Below are 18996 nucleotides of genomic sequence, written 5' to 3' on the forward strand. Positions count from 1 at the left end.
TGTATTTCTTTAGATTACCGGCTTCAATCGCTTTAGCCAATCAATAAATAAGTGGCTTGTGCCTGGAGAAAAACATCAGCATATCATACATGAATCAAGTTGAACCCTTTACATCAAGGACAGTGATTCACCCCATGGCCATATTTAGATATTCAACATGATATGAGGAGAGTGTTAGCTCAGAAGCTCAGTCTCACACATTTCCATCTCATGCATATTTCAGGTCAGGCAGACAGCTGTGGGACATGGAAGGGTGTTGTAGTACAGCGTTTACTCTCTGACAGCCTGAGAAATGGTCCGCCTGGACTTCCTGCTCTCCATCCACCAGGCATAACTGCCCCCCCAATGGGCACAGACGTCAGTTCAATGTCTAGTTTGGATTTACATTTGGTTGAGTTGTCAACTAACATTCAATGTAAAATCGACCAAAAATGTCACCCTGTCATTGGATTTAGGTTAAAAGTTGGGTGAAAAAAATACAAAATTCCCTTACGTTGATGACTTTTTGCAATTCCAATCAGTTTTCACTGTTGAGTCAACGTCATCACATAGAATTTTTTGGTTGAAATGACATGGAAACAACACTGATTCAAGCAGTTTTTGCCCAGTGGGCCAACTCCAGCCCAGTGACATGAAAAACAGGACAGGTCACCAGGTCTCCTCTATCAGCCACCCTTTAACAGACAAGGATCAGGAGTAAACCTGGTGCTCTGAAATATACTTTATGACTACCTTTAAAGGCTTTTAAAGGATGTGGAATAGGCAGTAAACTCAATTGTTTGGCAGTCTATTGGCATGGAGTGGCATTGACTGGTTAATGTGAAGGTATTTTACAGGGGTCATGCAGAGGGTTATTCCTTATATAGACAAACAAGGTAAGACTGGCAAAAAAATATGTCTTTTTTCTTCTGTCTTTGTAGCTACATTTTTTGCTGACACAATGATTGGAAAGTGCTGCCTGTTTGAGTCAAGCTTGGACGGCACATCACTTGACAAAGTAAAGAGCACTTATCAGTCAATCTGGAGTACTTTACCCATCTCTCTGTAACCTACAGTACACAGTCCATTTCAGAGCCATTTCACTGCTGTGATGCCTCTCAGGCCTGCACATACAAAGCTGTTTTTCTGGCAGGTCTATGGATCTGAAATGTTGGAACAGAGATTGGTTTTCCTTAAACTCTAAGACGTGTTCATTATCCCGGCACATACTGTGAGTTGGGAGGGGACACTGAGCCCTTCCTTCCCCCCAGTTCGGTGTTCTCTACCTGGGAGGAACGCCTCCTACCCTTGGTACTCCCACGCCACCATGGGTCCTGAGGGGCCTTGGGCTCTGGTACAGCCTGCCCTGTTCAGCCCGACCTAGGAGAGAGCGCCTGTCATGCGAAACCCGGTACCACACATCAATGAACAAGGGATTGCTTCAGGTTCGTGCATGTGCTGTCTGTATAAAACATTTTATCACCCGCCTTTCTCCCTATGGCTTGTAGGTAAGGTGTGGGAGGCTTGCAATGATGATTTCCATCAAGTTAATTAGTATTGATGTGTGAAAAGCTGTTAGTTTGATGTAAGGTGCTTTGTGCATCTCTGCGTGACTTTCCTGCAGGTATTTCAAGTATGATGGAAGATCTCCACATTTCAGGGAACAATTATCAGACTGAAGGCTTTTCTCTGTCTATTGAAGATTTAACTCTTTTGAATGATGAGATCCATTATTACAGCCTTTTCCATTAACCACTCAAGGAAAAAACATTATCCTCCGTTAGGATGTTTGAATGAGGATTTCAGAAGGATTTGAAAAATATTAGAAACATGTTTGACTCTTCTAGCCTTGCAGCCAAGCTGAGGTTTTTCTCCCAAAGCCCTGGTGTGCTTGATTGACCAGGTGGTGACCATTCTTTCTTCAAATTTACTTTTGAGATGGATGGTTCTCAATTAACAGTGGTGCACTCAAATCATGAAATATGGTGTCTTTCAGAACTAACTACATTTTAATGTGCAGTGAAACTGTGTGCTAATGATGCACCTACAGTTACTGCTAATAGCAATAGCACACATTCTGGACGCATGGAAAGAATTCCAAATGTTGAAAAGATTAGAAAGCCAGCGCACAGGGGTGTTGTAATCCACGATGATGTAAACCAGGTTCGGAAAATGATTTAGTCGATTACTTTGGAATAGTGATCTGTTGGAAAGTTACAGATGTAGGATCTTCATTTTAGCCAGTGTGCTACAGCAGGACAATAATCTTGCAGCAACAGGAAATGTTTTACAACTTGATGTTAGATGGTTCCTCACCCTGAAAGTAGTCTATGGGCCAAGAGAAACTGTGGTTCAGTTTTCTTTAAACATCCTCTACAAACTTCAGCTAACCTTAGCCACTACAAGCTAACAATCATTGAAAGTGATGGGGGCATGTGAGCATGTTTAATGTCAAATCACCTGAAATCAACTCCATATTTGGTTTGATGTTACTTAAAGGTGATATGGCCATATTACGTTTGTAGTGGCTATTTAAAGAAAACTGAACCGTGGATTACAGTTTCTCTTGGCCCATGGACTACTTTCAGGGTGAGGAACCATCTAACATCAAGTTGTTGTAAAATAGTGAACTACTCCTTTAATTGACATTTTTGTAGTGGATAATACATTTTTTGTAAGGCAAAATCAAGTCTTAAATTTCAAAGTGGAAATGACAAACTTCAGAAGCCTTTTTAAACCTCAAATACACTGCATGTTTTAAGTGTCCTGCGTTGCAGTACAGTTCTGCAACAGGGTGATCAAACATCTGTATGTGCTATCATGGATAAGGGTCAGGAGTAGCTACTATTTTTATGATCCAGTAGTTTGACCCATTTACATACTATACCTAAATAATCTAGTATTATGGATTAGATACTCTTGTGATAAAATTGGCTGATTCAGGAAAAGGGTCGAAACAGGAGTGTCTTTGAGTGATTCAAAGTAGTACATAGAGGACTTGACAGTCATGTTACGGTAGAGTTTTTGCTTGATTTACTTTTCTGTTTTTGGTCATTTCTCCTTGTCCAGGCTGACAGGTTTAGTTATATTGAATGATAACACAGTGGGCTCTGTAAGGATTACTATGGAACATCCTGCCTGTAGCCCAGGGGAATGGTGTGCTGTATCATTTTATTAGCAGTCAGAGTGCTCCACGTACTGTGTGTGGTAGCATATTTCACAGGGCACCGTCTTCTGCCAAAATCAACTGCCCAACTTCCTCTCTTTCCCTCAGAGCAGGCCTAGATCCTCAGCCTCAGTCGTGTCCCACTCCATCCCACCTCATCACTCCTCCAGCCCCTACATCATCATCAGAACCCCAGAACCGGGCCTTGCAGGAACCAACAATAACCCCTGTTACCCATAAATCTTTCTGATAGAGTGATGTCTCTCCAAAGACACATGTTAAAGTGCACCAGATACCCAGGGCAGCACGCCAAGCCCAGTTTGACTCTCTGAAAAAAAGCCTGTGCTGTTGGGGTTTGGGCCGTTGCCACCTCATCCACAAAGCCCCTGTTTCATTGTAAATGCAGGATTACTGATTCATTTACCGCACAAGGACATGTTGTAATGTGGTGGTGGTGGGAGCCCCACCTAATGGACCCTCATGGAGTTGAAAGATTTCTGAGATGGCTCAGGTTCAGGGGCTCCCTCCCTCAAATGAAACAGAGCACTCTACTTGTTATTCTGTCCAAAATGCCATACAGTAGCAGTGCGCGTCCATCATTATGGGCATCAGTCTTACCTCGGCACTGGCAGTTTTTCCAATCCCAGTGCCATAAATCTAGGCACATTTCTTAGCGCTGTCCACAAGAAGACTGCTATCTGGTCTATGGTATTAGCTTGTGGACAGATTGTTCAGGCTATTGCTGTACCGTCATCTATAATCCACATTTTCCATTGAATATAGCCTATGATTCCAGGTGTTTCATGAAATGGAAGTTCATTGAGTTATACTCACCACAGATTTGGTGAGAAAAACACTGTGGTGCTGTAACCTGCCATTTCCACCGCATTGAAAAAAAGTGTTAGTGGATGCTTTGATGTAGAAGTCAATGTTGAGGAATTTGCTTCGTAGAGGCTAGGCCTACAGTACAATTCTCCTGGGAAGGAGGATAAAAGAACATCATGCTTGCAAGCCTTTACATGCTGTGTTTTGGAGGTCAATCACTTCTTCAGAAATACCCTCATTAAATTATTAACGTAATTTGATACAAGCCCGGTTCTGCCCATGTTAAAGCCTTTTGTTATTTTTTTATTTAACCTTTATTTAACTAGGCAAGTCAGTTATTAACAACACATTCTTATTTACAATGACGGCCTATCCCAGCTTAACCTGGACGACGCTGGGCCAATTGTGCGCCGCCCTATGGGACTCCCAATCACGGCCGGATGTGATACAGCCTGGATTCAAACCGGAGACTGTAGTGACGCCTCTTACACTGAGATGCAGTGCCTTGCTTTCTAGATACTATAATAGTATTTATTCTACACAGCTGTTGTGCACTATTTTGACAGAACACTACCACATAATTCGCTGAAAATTCATGCTTTATACATTTTTACAGTATAATCAGTGAATCTGTGACTGTGTGTGTGTGTGTCTGCCTTTGTGTCCACCTGTGTGTTAGTGTGCCGCTATAGAGACAGGGATGTGCATCTGTTTGGAAGGCTGCACTTGTTGCCTATTTCCTGCCTGGAGGAGGACAGTGGGAGCTGGGAGATAAGATGGTCCACCCTGGAGGAGACAGTGTGTACATCCATCAGTCAGACTCTTCCCTGCTCAACCCTACACACTAATTGGCCATCCATCTCTCAAAGCCTGACCTCCTCGCCTCAAGCCAAAGCATACTCACACAGTACCCACACAAATCAAGCACATGTGCGATCAAAAACAGACACACGTACACACACGTGCTCTATGGCCGGCCGCTTCTCCTGTCCTCCTCTGCTGCATCCCCTGTTTTTTGGAGCTGGAGGAGAATCACTGTGCCTGGATTAAAAGGGCTAGCAATGTCCCCAAAGCTCTGAACAAAACAAAATCACATACCTTGAATACCGACTTGATGAATGAAAATGAGTTGTATTTTCACTTGGTCTCAGAGCACTTTATAGTGTGTGCAGTGTATAGTGTATCTTGGCTCGTCCTCCACCATTGTGTATTGTCCATCTGCTAATGAGGCCTGCAATCATTTTGGAACACACGGCTCTGCATATAACTGTCTCCTACACTTCTTAGAAATAGTTATACGAGTTGCTCCTACTTTTTGGTATTTAGAACGTGGCTGCCGACCAAACAATTTCCACTACAATAATCCCAGGCCTAAAAGCATCTTGATCCATGTCAATTAATGTGGGTATGTGTTCTGAGACTCAATTTGTTTATGAGCTTGTGAACAGCTGCTCTCTCTAACCTTCATTTAAAATGTGATGACATTCTCTGGAAAGCTGAGAGGCTGCGGCTGCATCTACCCCTAGCTCTCAGAGAAGACTCAGTGTTGTTGGAGCGCTGCTGGCCCCTCCCGTCTGGCCCCTCTGTAACTTTAAACAAACCTCTCAGCGGAGGTTTACGATCAGCACAAAACCCTCCTTGCTTACTCTCAGGAAGTGTTTTAGGAAGCGCTCTTAGGCCTGTAAGCGTATCTAAAACTCCAAGGTCTCATTGCATATTCATGCACCTTCAGTGTTCAGGCTGAGCCTGTCTAGTAATAAAAAAGACAGCCTTGTTGAAAAGTTTAAGCTCTCACGTCCTCTGTGTGCTCAGCATCCTCTGTGTGCTCATATAACTGAAATATAGCTGGTGCCCTTTGACCCCCAGCTGAGCCAGAGGCCCAGGCTGGAATGTGTCGTCACCTCCAGACCTCAGTGTAAACAGTCAGTCTTGGTCTCTTGGCTTCATCGCTGCCATACCGTTCCCTGTTCGGGGCCAGAGCCCTCCCTCCACTCTGCCCTCTCCCTCCCTCCCTCCCTCCCTCCCTCCCTCCCTCCCTCCCTCCCTCCCTCCCTCCCTCCCTCCCTCCCTCCCTCCCTCCACTCTGCCTGGTCTCTCTCTTACTGGACAGTGTGTCTGACTGAGCAGTCTTGCCCTGCCACTGTGCTGCCTGCTGAGAGCCTGAGGACTGAGGAGGGAGTGAACAGTGCTGGTTGTGACTCAGTGAGGTACTCTTGGCACTGCAGTAGGTAATGAATTGGTGTGGCTGCCTGCTATGAAGTCTAGTCAGCAGGAGGGAGAAAGGTGATCAGTCTTTCAGGGCCAGGTACTACTTGTCCAGCGTGCAGGCCTCTAATAGCAGTAAGCAAAAGGTTGTGTGAGCCTGACTGAGGGACTGGAGGGCCGTCTGTGTTCACATACCAGGGGATTTCACTCCCTCCCTTTTCTCTCTACCACCACACTCCCTAAACCACCACCAAGGGGGTTCATCATTCTCACTTTACTACTCAGCTAATTATCATTATCATTACGGGGGATAATTACCATTTCACTGCCTAACACTCATGTAGACTGCTCAACCCGGAGTCGCACAAGGTTATCAATGGTAGCAGAAATGCAGCCTCATCTGCCTAATTATACTGTTTGGGCTTTGTGATAACTGAATGGGATGTGAAATGTGCTATTATGCTTTGCGTATATTGGTGAGGCTCTTAGATTCGGCAAGTTCCTAAAAATAAATGTGCGGGATGTGGAGCCTGTTAATTAAAAGCTTTGGTTTCCTCTGGAATATAAATCAGAGGAAATCCATGTGTTATGAAATACTGGAACGTTCTAAAATATATTGGATGCTGTTCTCTGTCTTGTGTGAGTTTAGCTGCACTGTATTGTAAAATCAGGCCATCCAGATCATTAGCCCAATAGTCCTTTTCCAATTTCTGAAAGGGAAGTCTGACATCATACAGAACGCATGCTGAATAATAAATACATCTTTGAAAAATAACTTTATACTACCAATCACCAAAAGTGACTTATAGTTAGTAGCTGGCTTGTCAAGGGGAATTGCATACATCTTTCACTGGCCTTTTGGAGTTGCAGCTGGCGCCTATCACCTGATGAATGTTGTCTCCATCTGCTCCAGCTCAACACTGGTGCTCCTGGGCTAATAACCAGTGGAAATTCATTAGGCCTGTAGAACCCTCTTTCTGCCCCCCTCCCTGTCACTCCCTGTCCCTCAGAGAGAAGGCATTGACAGACAGCCTGCCTTGCCTGCCTCTGGAATGGCATTGGCTGGCCAGAGAGGACCTCATGACAAACAGGAGACATATTCTCTTTGACCCCAATTACCAGAGGTGTTCTTTTCCACCAGCTAATCCAGCACATCTAGAATGGCCCCTCTCACTACCCCAGGAGCTTTGCTTTTCCAGCCGGGCGGTTGCCCCTCAAAGCCAGGGGGTGGAACTGAAGAAGCATGTGCCTGTTGAGTGGAAGTTGACCTATGATGTAGTAGCCTGGTGGCTGTGGTAGAGTTGACCAAGTTCCAGTGAACCCAGTGATCTGTTCTCTTCCACATGGATGGTCTCACACTGTTTACTACTACAGCATGTAGCCAAATATGCCCTGGTCTCAAACAGTTGCGTTGCTATCTTTAAGAGAGAGGATAATGGAGATGTCTGAAAAAAGACTATCTACAGTAGCAGCAATTTTAAGACTGAAAATGAAATATAGTTTCATTACTATTAATTGTAATCAAATCTTATTAGGGTTTGAATGACTAGCTCATAAATGGACTCCCATCTCCACCCATGCTTACCTGCTGTAAATGTGCACTGTTGCTACTGTATATTATTTGTTTGAAGGTACTCTATGACTTGGATTTTGTCTGACCACACTCTCTTTCTTCTCCACAGAGACACTAATGGACTCCACCACAGCGACAGCTGAGTTGGGCTGGACAGTCTATCCCGTGTCAGGGTCCAATGACAACAGCGTGAGTGTAAGCTCATCATTTACATGATATCATGGAATTTTCATTTCAGTTGCTTAAATAATTTGATTGCTATTTAACTCATTTTCATGCAGATGCAGCAATACTACAGTGCGCCACATTTTCAGTTAATTTCAGTTCATCACAGATCAACTTGGTTTTGACACCCAACAGCAGAGCTGGGCGATAAATTGCCTGAATTGATGCGATAACGTTAAATAGAAAGACAAATTTCAAGTAAAATACATTTTCCTTTAAACTATGACTACTACAGTTGAAGTCGGAAGTTTACATACACTTAGGTTGGAGTCATTGAAACTCGTTTTTCAACCACTCCACAAATACATTGTTAACAAACAATAGTTTTGGCAAGTCGGTTAGGACATCTACTTTGTGCAAGTCATTTTTCCAACAATTGTTTACAGACAGATTATTTCACTTATAATTCACTGTATCACAATTCCAATGGGTCAGAAGTTTACATACACTAAGTTGACTGTGCCTTTAAACAGCTTGGAAAATTCCAGACAATTATGTCATGGCTTTAGAATCTTCTGCTAGGCTAATTTACATAATTTAAGTCAATTGGAGGTGTACCTGTGGATGTATTTCAAGGCCTACCTTCAAACTCAGTGCCTCTTTGCTTGACATCATGGGAAAATCAAAAGAAATCAGCCAGGACCTCAGAAAAGAAATTGTAGACCTCCACAAGTCTGGTTCATCTTTGGGAGCAATTTCCAAATGCCTGAAGGTACCACGTTCATCTGTACAAACAATAGTACGCAAGTATAAACATCATGGGACCACGCAGCTGTCATACCGCTCAGGAAGGAGCGTTCTGTATCCTAGAGATGAATGTACTTTGGTGCGAAAAGTGCAAATCAATCCCAGAACAACAACAAAGGACCTTGTGAAGATGCTGGAGGAAACAGGTATAAAAGTATCTATATCCACAGTAAAACGAGTCCTATATCGACATAACCTGAAAGGCCGCTCAGCAAGGAAGAAGCCACTGCTCCAAAACGGCCATAAAAAAGCCAGACTACGGTTTGCAACTGCTCATGGGGACAAAGATCGTACTTTTTGGAGAAATGTTCTCTGGTCTGGTGAAACAAAGATAGAACTGTTTGGCCTTAATGACCATCGTTATTTTCGGAGGAAAAAGGGGAAGGTTTGCAAGCTGAAGAACACCATCCCATCCGTGAAGCACGGGGGTGGCAGCATCATGTTGTGGGGGTGCTTTGCTGCAGGAGGGACTGGTGCACTTCACAAAATAAATGGCATCACAACGAAGGAAAAGTACGTGGATATATTGAAGCAACATCTCAAGACATCAGTCAGGAAGTTAAAGCTTGGTCGCAAATGGGTCTTCCAAATAGACAATGACCCCAAGCATACTTCCGAAGTTGTGGCAAAATGGCTTAAGGACAAAAAAGTCAAGGTATTGGAGTGGCTAGCACAAAGCCCTGAGCACAAAGCCCTGACCTCAATCCAGTAATGACAGACAGCTCTCTCCACACTGAGCTAAGTATTTGTAAAAAAGATGGCAGGTAGCCTAGTGGTTAGAGCATTGGGCCAGTAACCGAAAGGTTGCTAGATTGAATCCCAGAGCTGACAAGGTAAAAATCGTGTTCTGCCCCAGAACAAGGCCGTTAACCCACTGTTCCTAGGCTGTCATTGTAATTAAGAATTTCTTCTTAGCTGACATACCTAGTTAAATAAAAAAAATTACGCTGTGCAGATTCAGAAATCATGAGAAAAACAGTAATCCATATGTATCTCACTGTGTAAGCTTTTTGAAAAGGTAGCTTTCTCTCTTGCAGGGCAGAGGTTGTGCGTTGGTGTTAGACTTTGACTACTGGTGCTTTTAAAAAAGTTATGTAGAGGTTATTGAAAACAATAGTATTGCAGTGTGCTTCCATATTGGACAGCAACATCTCAAGTCATCAGTCAGGAAGTTAAAGCTTGGTCACAAATGGGTCTTCCAATTGGACAATGACCCCAGGCATACTTCCAAAGTTGTGGCAAAATGGCTTAAGGACAACAAAGTCAAGGTATTGGAGTGGCCATCACAAAGCCTTGACCTCAATCCTACAGAAAATTTGTGGGCAGAACTGAAAAAGCATGTGTGAGCAAGGAGGCCTACAAACCTGACTCAGTTACACCAGCTCTGTCAGGAGGAATGGGCCAAAATTCACTCAACTTATTATGGGAAGCTTGTGGAAGGCTACCCGAAACGTTTGACCCAAGTTAAGCAATTTAAAGGCAATGCTACCAAATTCTAATTGAGTGTATGTAAACTTCTGACCCACTTGGAATGTGATGAAATAAATAAAAGCTGAAATAAATAATTCTCTATACTATTATTCTGACATTTGACGTTCTTAAAATAAAGTGGTGATCCTAACTGACCTAAGACAGGGAATTCTTACTAGGATTAAATGTCAGGAATTGTGAAAAACTGAGTTTAAATGTATTTGGCTAAGGTGTATGCAAACTTCCAACTTCAACTGTATGTGTTATATTGGCTCCAGCAGCGTTTGATGCACAGTATTTCCACATGGTGCGCCAAGGCATTTGTTCTATCTAGCCACACTCAAGCCGATCCCTCTCCTGACCAGCCGAAACCAGAACCTCGGTCTCCTTCACTTCTTCCTCCACCAAAGGATCCAGAATCTTCAGACTGTGTCCAAAACACAGAGAAATATGCTGCATACTTATTTGATGGTGCATTTCACAAAACCACTCCCTATTATATTCAATTATTTATACTTCTGTGGTTGGTATCAAGGGTGGTTTGAATTATACTCTATCATGCTGTGTGTCTTTAAGCACGAAAAAGAGGAAGACGAAAAAAGAGCTCCAACAGTCCACTGGTGCAACTTCAAAGATCTTCTGCAATAATTTAGCTCAACATCATCTCCCTCAACCTGAGGGCATGCTCTCTTTCCTGCTAATTTGAGAGAACAAAGAGGCCCGGTGTCTTCCTCTCTCCAGCTCTGGATTCAATCTAAACAGAACCAGCGCTGCCATTTCCCCATTAACGAGGTTGGAAATCTTACAGGCCGTTTGCATCACGTCTCCCATTCATATTTACAAAATGTAAGGTTCAGAAAAACAATCAGAAAAGTATATTTAATGATCTATATAAATAAGAAGTTGAAACTTCAGACTTGAAAATCAAACATTTGAAAATGCCAGTGATGAAAAATCTGCCCTGTTTACTTTCATTAATCAGCATCAAAGTTTTAGGGGTTTCGATCCTAACATCAAAGTCAAGTCCCAGGGTGTTATGTAGAGGTGTGCCCCTCACTTGTAAGCCTGTCTGAAGCTGCAAGAGAAGATAGCTCTAGACAGTCTAGAGTTGTCTACTCTTGCAGCTTTAGACAGGCTAACAAGTGAGGGGCACACCTCTACATAACACCCTTAGCAGAGTTGCCAACAACTGGATGCATCCGGTTGTCAGGGATACAGCTATCTTCAACCTAGCTTCCGTTTCCGCTGAAAAGCATTTGACTTCAGACTAAACATTATGCCATGGCCTGTTCAAGATTATCCGATTCATTTCACTGTGATTCGAGAGCTAGAGTACCTCTCAGGCCCTGATTGATCAGGTAAAGGCCCTATCAGATGCAGACGTTGGGGTTTTCTAGGGAAATGATGGAGCTGGATGCGAACACAATCCATTCTGAAGTCTCGTGGGGCCTAGCTTTCCCCAGTGGACCAGCACAACAGGAACAGGTGTGGTAATTGGAATCGCTCAATATACCAGCCAGAGGTGCTTTACAGTAGCTATTGTCTTACACGCACATGCATGGCTTCACAGGCTTAACTGACAGATCAGTAACATTCAGCACAGTACCATACCAGCAGTTGGTCTTCCCTTATGCTGTAAAGATTCATAAAATATATCCTAACTTGATACATGATAGTCAACTGTACATTATGGCCAAAATTTCATATCACAATATTTGTCATTTTTTTTGACAGTATGACAATATTTGTATTTGATGTTTTATAAATATGCTCATGTGTAGTTCATAAATGTTAAGTGATTTCACTGGGGTTTTCTCCATTCTGATTGTTTTATACTGTTCAATCATATTTTCAATCATGTTTTATACTGTTCAACCCAACTTCAAACAAACCATTTTTTCTGCATTTTCATACATTTCCTGCACTTTTGTTATAATTTCTACACTGTGCCAAAGCAATGATGCATGATATGAAAAAAATCATTAAATTGAGGCCTATTTAAATGGCAAACTGCTGGAATCATGGAAAAAGAATGCTTATTCTAATTCTATAGTTGGAATATAGTGTCAGCACCTTGAGTACATTGCTGTTTGACATGACAACGAATGCATAAGTCAGGGAGGAATTACAATTGACAGGATAGGAACCTAAGTATTGGTCAGTGTTTCCAGTGGACCCTAATTTAGATGTTACATTACACATTTTCTTACCTCATTTAGCTAGGGAGAGCCTATACGACAAGGTTCCCCAACTGGCAGCCCGCGGACCAAAAGTTTTATTTGCCCCCCCAAGTTTTCTTTTTTTTATGCTATTGTTGGACGTAAAATACTGTAAAAACACCAGGAAATCAGCTCTGAGTGATTTACATTTTGAGAAATCTGTTCCTAAGTATTCCCACGCATAATAGAGAAACAGGTGATTGTATACAAATGTAAGCAAGGATTGAAATTCTTTTTTTTGTCAAATATTATATCTGTTTGGGGTTCTTGCGGTCAAATTGTTGTCTAACATTAGTATTGTGTTTTTATTTTATTTTACTTCATCATTGGACGTAAAATACTTTAAAACACCAGAAAATCAGCTCCAAGTGATTTTAATTTTGGAAATCTGTTCCCAAGTATTCCCAGGCATAATAGAGAGACACGTGATCGTATACAAATGTAAGCAAGGTTTGACCATGTCGCTTAATGGTTTAATTCCCCCCTCCTCCCAAGATTTAATTAATGGCAATTGAATTGAATACAGTCACATTTATTTCAAATACATAGTTCCTCACTTTACAGGTATTAACATTACAAAACCTAACATTCCAGTGAAACATCAACAAACCAACTTTTATGACTGTTCTCCAGGTGTGTCCATCTGATGCACAGTATGTTCACCCCTTATTATAGGGGCCGCATCAGTCCTGTATTACTTTTTAGAAACTGCCTCCAGTCAGGCTCCAAGAACTGAAATATGTTATAATTAATATTCCATGTAATATTTAGTGAACTTTAAGGCGATACTTGCCTCAGACAAGAAGATACATATTTTGTGCACAGTGCAGGACAGTGTGAGGAGAGGCTATTTGATCCAAAGCAGAGCAGCCAAGAGGTTAAGTGCTCAGTGTTTTTCCTAAGTGAGAGTTGAGAGAAGTGTGAAAACCAGGCCAGATGTTCTGATCTTCAGAGCTGCTGTGGAATAGCACCTTCTCCTCCACCAACCATCTTTTGCTTTCATCTTCGGTGGACCCATATAAAAAAAAGATCTGTGGTCTAAAAACTGTAGTACTGTAACGTTCGTCGTCGGGTGATGAGGAAGAGGACCAAAGCGCAAGACAAGTACTATATTTTTTTTACCAGTATTATTCACTGTAGTGTTTCTGCAGACATGACAAGTATACGGTAGTATTTCATGTGATTTCGTGGACATGAATGTGGTATTTTGTAGTAACACCTGCCGACTGCGGTTAGCTAAAATGGCACAACTACCAGACTACGCCAGTTACTGTTTAATGGAGGGGAACACCTCAACTAGCCCATAAGACGTTAGTGACAGGCCACCTATTGAGTTGGATCAGCAGTTGAGCAATGCAACAGACCAGACAACACCTCAGCAAAAATATTGTTTTATTACAATTGTAACATCCTAAATGTTAGCCAGGTTCTAGGCCCATTAAAGGGAAACCATACAGAAGCAGATAAAGAACAAGCAAAGTTCATTAGAGGTTTAGGTTAGCTTGTTTGACACATTAAGAATACACAAAAATGACAGATCTTTTTACTTCCACTAGATGACCAAAAACAGTGACAAACAATATTGTACTTCTGATAGTAGAAAAGAACAGTTAACCACTGCATTTACATAAACAGTATATTTTAGAAATACACATTACTTTACTTAAAGACATTCACTTTATATGTGGGCGCAGCCAATAAAACAGACAATCCTCTCCAAACAAACCAACTGAAAACAAAAGGACATTGCAGTGGCTTTACATAATGAACATCTTGAATATTCACACATGAATAAACTGACTAATGGTCAAACTCAACAAATAACATTCAGAACAAACAACCACACCCCAAACAATGTTATAAGACAGCATGGTCACAAAATGGTTGTTCACAGAAATAAAGCAACAGCAACAACACACAGAACCATCTGAACATGACCGAGGTGTGATTTTATACATTGCCTGCATGTCCTCCCCTACGTGCCCAGGGAAACACTAACCAAAACGCTGGTTCCTAGCCTGTCACAATATTCTTCATTTACAAGATTGTAACTGATTGGGGAAAAGGGGATACCTAGTCAGTTGTACAACTGAATGCCTTCAACTGAAATGTGTCTTCTGTATTTAACCCAACCCCTCTGAATCAGCCTTAATCGATATCCACGTCTTCGGCACTCAACAATCATCAGACAACCATTAATAAAAACCCAGATAGTGGCTTGCTCTACTCAGACACTCATACATACTTAAGAGTCCTAAATGCACTGAGGAGGATGGTCCTCCCCTTCCTCCTCTGAGGAGCTCAGAACTGTTGACCCAACTCAATAGGTGGCCTGTCATGAACGTGTGTCTTATGTTCTGGTTGAGGTGTTCCCCTGATTAAACAGTAACTGCCATTGTCTGTTAGTTGTGCCATTTTAGCAAACGCTAGTCGGCAGTTGCTATTGCAATTTACTACAGTCATGTCTGAAAAACCACGACAGTAAATAGTACAGTATACTACTCATGTTCGCAAAAAATCTATAGTGATTCTACAGTATACTAGTCAAAAACACAACAGTGAATACTATAGTATATTACAGTCATCTGCATAATCACTACAGTCAATACTACAGTAAACTATGTAAAAACACTACAGTGAATACTGTAGTATATACATTAATTTTAGACCATAGACAATACTATAATATTTCATGTGGGTTAGCTTTAAATGTGTAACATGTTTTATGTTTGAACTAGGACCACAATGGAATAAATGTTTTACTTTGTTGTTCTTGACAAATTTCTAAATGCATTGCATCCACATTTGTGGTTGTGTTGTGTTTTTAAATAGTCAAATAAAAATAAATCAATGGATACTACAGTGTAGAGTATAGTATTCCACAATATACTACAACATTCTATAGCCCTCAAACTCAACTCTGGATGTCGAAGCAGGTTCCACTGCTTTTTTTGCATTGTTCCCCTGTAATCAGGGATTGATTTAGACCTGGTGGATGCAATTCATTATCAGGTAAAACAGAAAACCAGCAGGCTCCAAACCTCTTAGGGTAAGAGTTGAATACCCCTGTTCTATAGTAAGCGCTACACGATATAGGGGGAACCTCAGAGGAAATCCTTGGCATGAGCTCCCCATATCAAAACAGCATTTACAAAGCTACAGTGAGGGAAAAAAGTATTTGATCCCCTGCTGATTTTGTACGTTTGCCCACTGACAAAGAAATGATCAGTCTATAATTTTAATGGTAATGTATGCTGTTGTTGTGAAGTGGAAATGTCTAGGAGCAACAATGGCTCAGCCGCAAAGTGGTAGGCCACACAAGCTCACAGAACGGGACCGCCAAGTGCTGAAGTAAAAATCATCTGTCCTCGGTTGCAACACTCACTACCGAGTTCAAAACTGCCCCTGGAAGCAACATCAGAATAAGAACTGTTTGTCGGGAGCTTCATGAAATGGGTTTCCGTGGCCGAGCAGCCGCAGACAAGCCTAAGATCACCATGCGCGATGTCAAGTGTCGGCTAGAGTGGTGTAAAGCTTGCTGCCGTTGGACTCTGGAGCAGTGGAAACACGTTCTCTGGAGTGATGAATCACGCTTCACCATTTGGCAGTCCGACGGACAAATCTGTGTTTGGCAGATGCATAGTGCCAACTGTAAAGTTTGTTGGAGGAGGAATAATGGTATTGGGCTGTTTCTCATGGTTCGGGCTAGGCCCTGAAATGGTTTGCCAAGGTCAGTGTGGAAGAATTTGACTGGTCTGCACAGAGCCCTGACCTCAACACCATCGAACACCTTTGGGATGAATTGGAACACCGACTGCAAGCCAGGCCTAATCGCCCAACATCAGTGCACGACTTCACTAATGCTCTTGCGGCTGAAGTCCCCGCAGCAATGTTCCAAAATCTAGTGGAAAGCCTTCCCAGAAGAGTGGAGGCTGTTATAGCAGCAAAGGGGGACCAACTCCATATTAATGCCCATTATTTTGGAATGAGATGTTCGACAAGCAGGTGTCCACATACTTTTGGTATATAGTGTATTATAATAAGCAGTACACGATCGAGGGATACTACAGTGCTTAGTATAGAATTCTACAGTATATTACAAAATTCTATAGTAAGCACTACACAATCAAGGGATACTATAGTCTTTAGTATAGTATTTGCCATTATACTACAAAATGCAAAAGTAAGCACTACATTAGCAAGGGATACTACAGTGTGTAATATAGTATTCTACAGTATGCTACAACATTCTAAAGTAAGTACTACACATGCTCAAGGGATAGTACAGTGTGTAGTATAGTATTCTACAGCACACTACAAAAGTCTAGAGTAAGCACTATACGGTGAAGGGTTACTACAGCGTAGAATATAGGATTCTACAATGTACCACAGTTTACTACAGAATTCTATAGAATTCTATAGTAAGTACTATAGTATTCTATAGTAAACTGTAGTATTTGTTTTATGTGGGGAGCATAATCTGCAGGCAGTTGCAAATGAATGTAGTCAATGCACTAAAAACACCCAGACACATTCTGTAGAGAGGATGTTGAGGTCTTCCATATATTAAGGACTAATGTTGTGGCCTGTAAGCACCAGTAAGGAAATGCACCAGTAAGGAAATGTTCTGTGTGACTTCATGACATAAAACCGGATAGTAGAGGTAAAGGCATGTGTAGGCCACAGCACATTCTAGCCCTGGGTGTAGTACTTTCATTTAATATTCTGCTTTAGCAATGACAAATGTATTTCATTTTATGCCAACTTGTGACATGATTCAGATTAATAAGACCTTATTATGTAAGGTTGATTCATTTGGCACAAGTTAAAATCTACCTTGAAGAGACGTTTGAGGGATCTATAGATCTGTACGTTCTCTATAGTCGGCTATAATGAACTCAGTGACTGGGGAATATGGAAGTCTTATATAAAATGTATTATTCCATATTCATGTCAGTTCACAACATTTTATAGCAACATCCGCTGAAGTTCTCAGGGAAGGTATTTAGGCTACTAATATCAAGTCTTGAATACCAAACACCACATAAGGCTGTGCATAATTAGTGTCACAGCAATTTAGCTAAATCTTTTGTGTTGCAACCTACAATACGTTTCACGATGAGACTTTGACCCAAATATGTGTCTGAGTCAATCACAACTGCATTCAAATGCAGGTTTTGTAATTTAAAGAGTTAATTCAGAATAAAACCGCCTGGTTATGAAAGAGCCTGGTCATAACTTTGCATATAGCCATTTCCTTCCCTAAATGGTTATTTGTTAGAGCGTTGTAGTGTATGGAACTCATTGTAGAATAGAGTGACCCCTAATTTAGTATGACTGTCAATTAAAGTGGGTCTGTAAAACTTTATTCAGGTTTTTTAGGATCTCTTCATCATGGACGAAAACATCTGTGTGTGGTTATGATTTTATGTGAGCACTGCACTGACAATCGCAGGTTGGAACTTGGCATATATTCTATTGTCATGTTGTTTTACACCAATGGAGAAATGTGAATACAATCCTCATGTAGATTGGTGGAACCATGTTAAAGAGGCAATAGGACGCTTGTTTGTCTAACTTCACATGGTGTACATTACGAGTAGACAGTGGTAGTTGAAGTTGACTGCATACAGTTCCACTTATGGCTCTCCGTGTGTCTCTCTCTGTGCCCTCCATGTGGCTGGGATTCCTGCAGTACTTGGCCTGTTTTGTTCCCCTCTTTGTAACTCAATGTAGAGACTGGGTGTCATTTGTCCCCTGTCCCCTTAGGGCAGAGCACTCTTACTCTGACAGATTTCCCACAACTGTAAATTGGACAACTCAGCCCCAAGAGATTTCCATCGGCTTCTTTCTCCTTTGTGTGAATTATTTATTTACTTGTGTCTGTGACGGAGTGCTGGAATGTTTTGTATGTGCATAGCTGTTCTCTGATTCTCCAGCCACCCCAGGTTGATCCTCACACTGTAATGACAAGACGTGAGAACTGAAATACACATTTCATGTTGTGTCATACATGCCACTGTGGCCTTTGAATGATTTAAAATGTCTCAGGAGAAAACTACAACTCACCCTGCCAGCCGATTCCACCACAGGAAGGAGGTTCAGTTAGACACAGAAGTCCATCCTGGAGACCAGATAGACTCTATTTCTGATAGTTTCATGTAGCAAAAGCTGCCTTTTGGGAATAGTTTCTGCTTTGGAGACAGTGTCCTCTATGACTCTGACAGTGTGTTCCGCTTGGCTTTACAGATAAAGCAGAGACACATTGTCAGGGAGACTTATAGATTGCAGGTCAGCTGAATGTTCACTCCTTCCTGGAGTGGCTGACAGCCCTGTGAGGTATTGATCGCGAACCTCTTTCTCAGAGACCATTATGCTCTATCACTTCATACAGCTACAGTAAGCGGTTGGTGGGTGGCAGTCACTATTGTGTACTTTTCCAAACTCCATAGTCAGTAGAACTTGAAATCGAAGTTTATTTGTAGCGAACACAGTTTAGCAGATGTTAAGGCCGGTGCAGCGAAATGCTTATATACTGTACTTCATAGCTTATACAGACCACATTAATGGAATTTTAAGGCCATTTA

General features: G+C 41.8%; 1 protein-coding gene across 9 annotated transcripts in view; it reads left to right on the top strand.

Moving 5' to 3' along the window:
• The window catches only part of ephb2b (eph receptor B2b), a 171713-nt gene that overhangs the window by 57065 nt on the left and 95652 nt on the right, over positions 1 to 18996 (top strand). For 6 of the 9 annotated variants that reach the window (XM_014166649.3, XM_014166653.3, XM_014166651.3 and 3 more), the window contains exon 2: positions 7858 to 7943. In XM_014166649.3, the coding sequence (XP_014022124.1) occupies positions 7858 to 7943 (86 nt within the window). The remainder of the gene's footprint in view (positions 1 to 7857; positions 7944 to 18996) is intronic. The other 3 variants (XM_045705124.2, XM_014166655.3, XM_045705126.2) reach the window with 1 other exon arrangement.

The sequence above is a fragment of the Salmo salar genome, chromosome 22 (genome assembly GCF_965601325.2).
Source record: "Salmo salar chromosome 22, fSalSal1, whole genome shotgun sequence".
Classification (NCBI taxonomy): domain Eukaryota; kingdom Metazoa; phylum Chordata; class Actinopteri; order Salmoniformes; family Salmonidae; genus Salmo; species Salmo salar.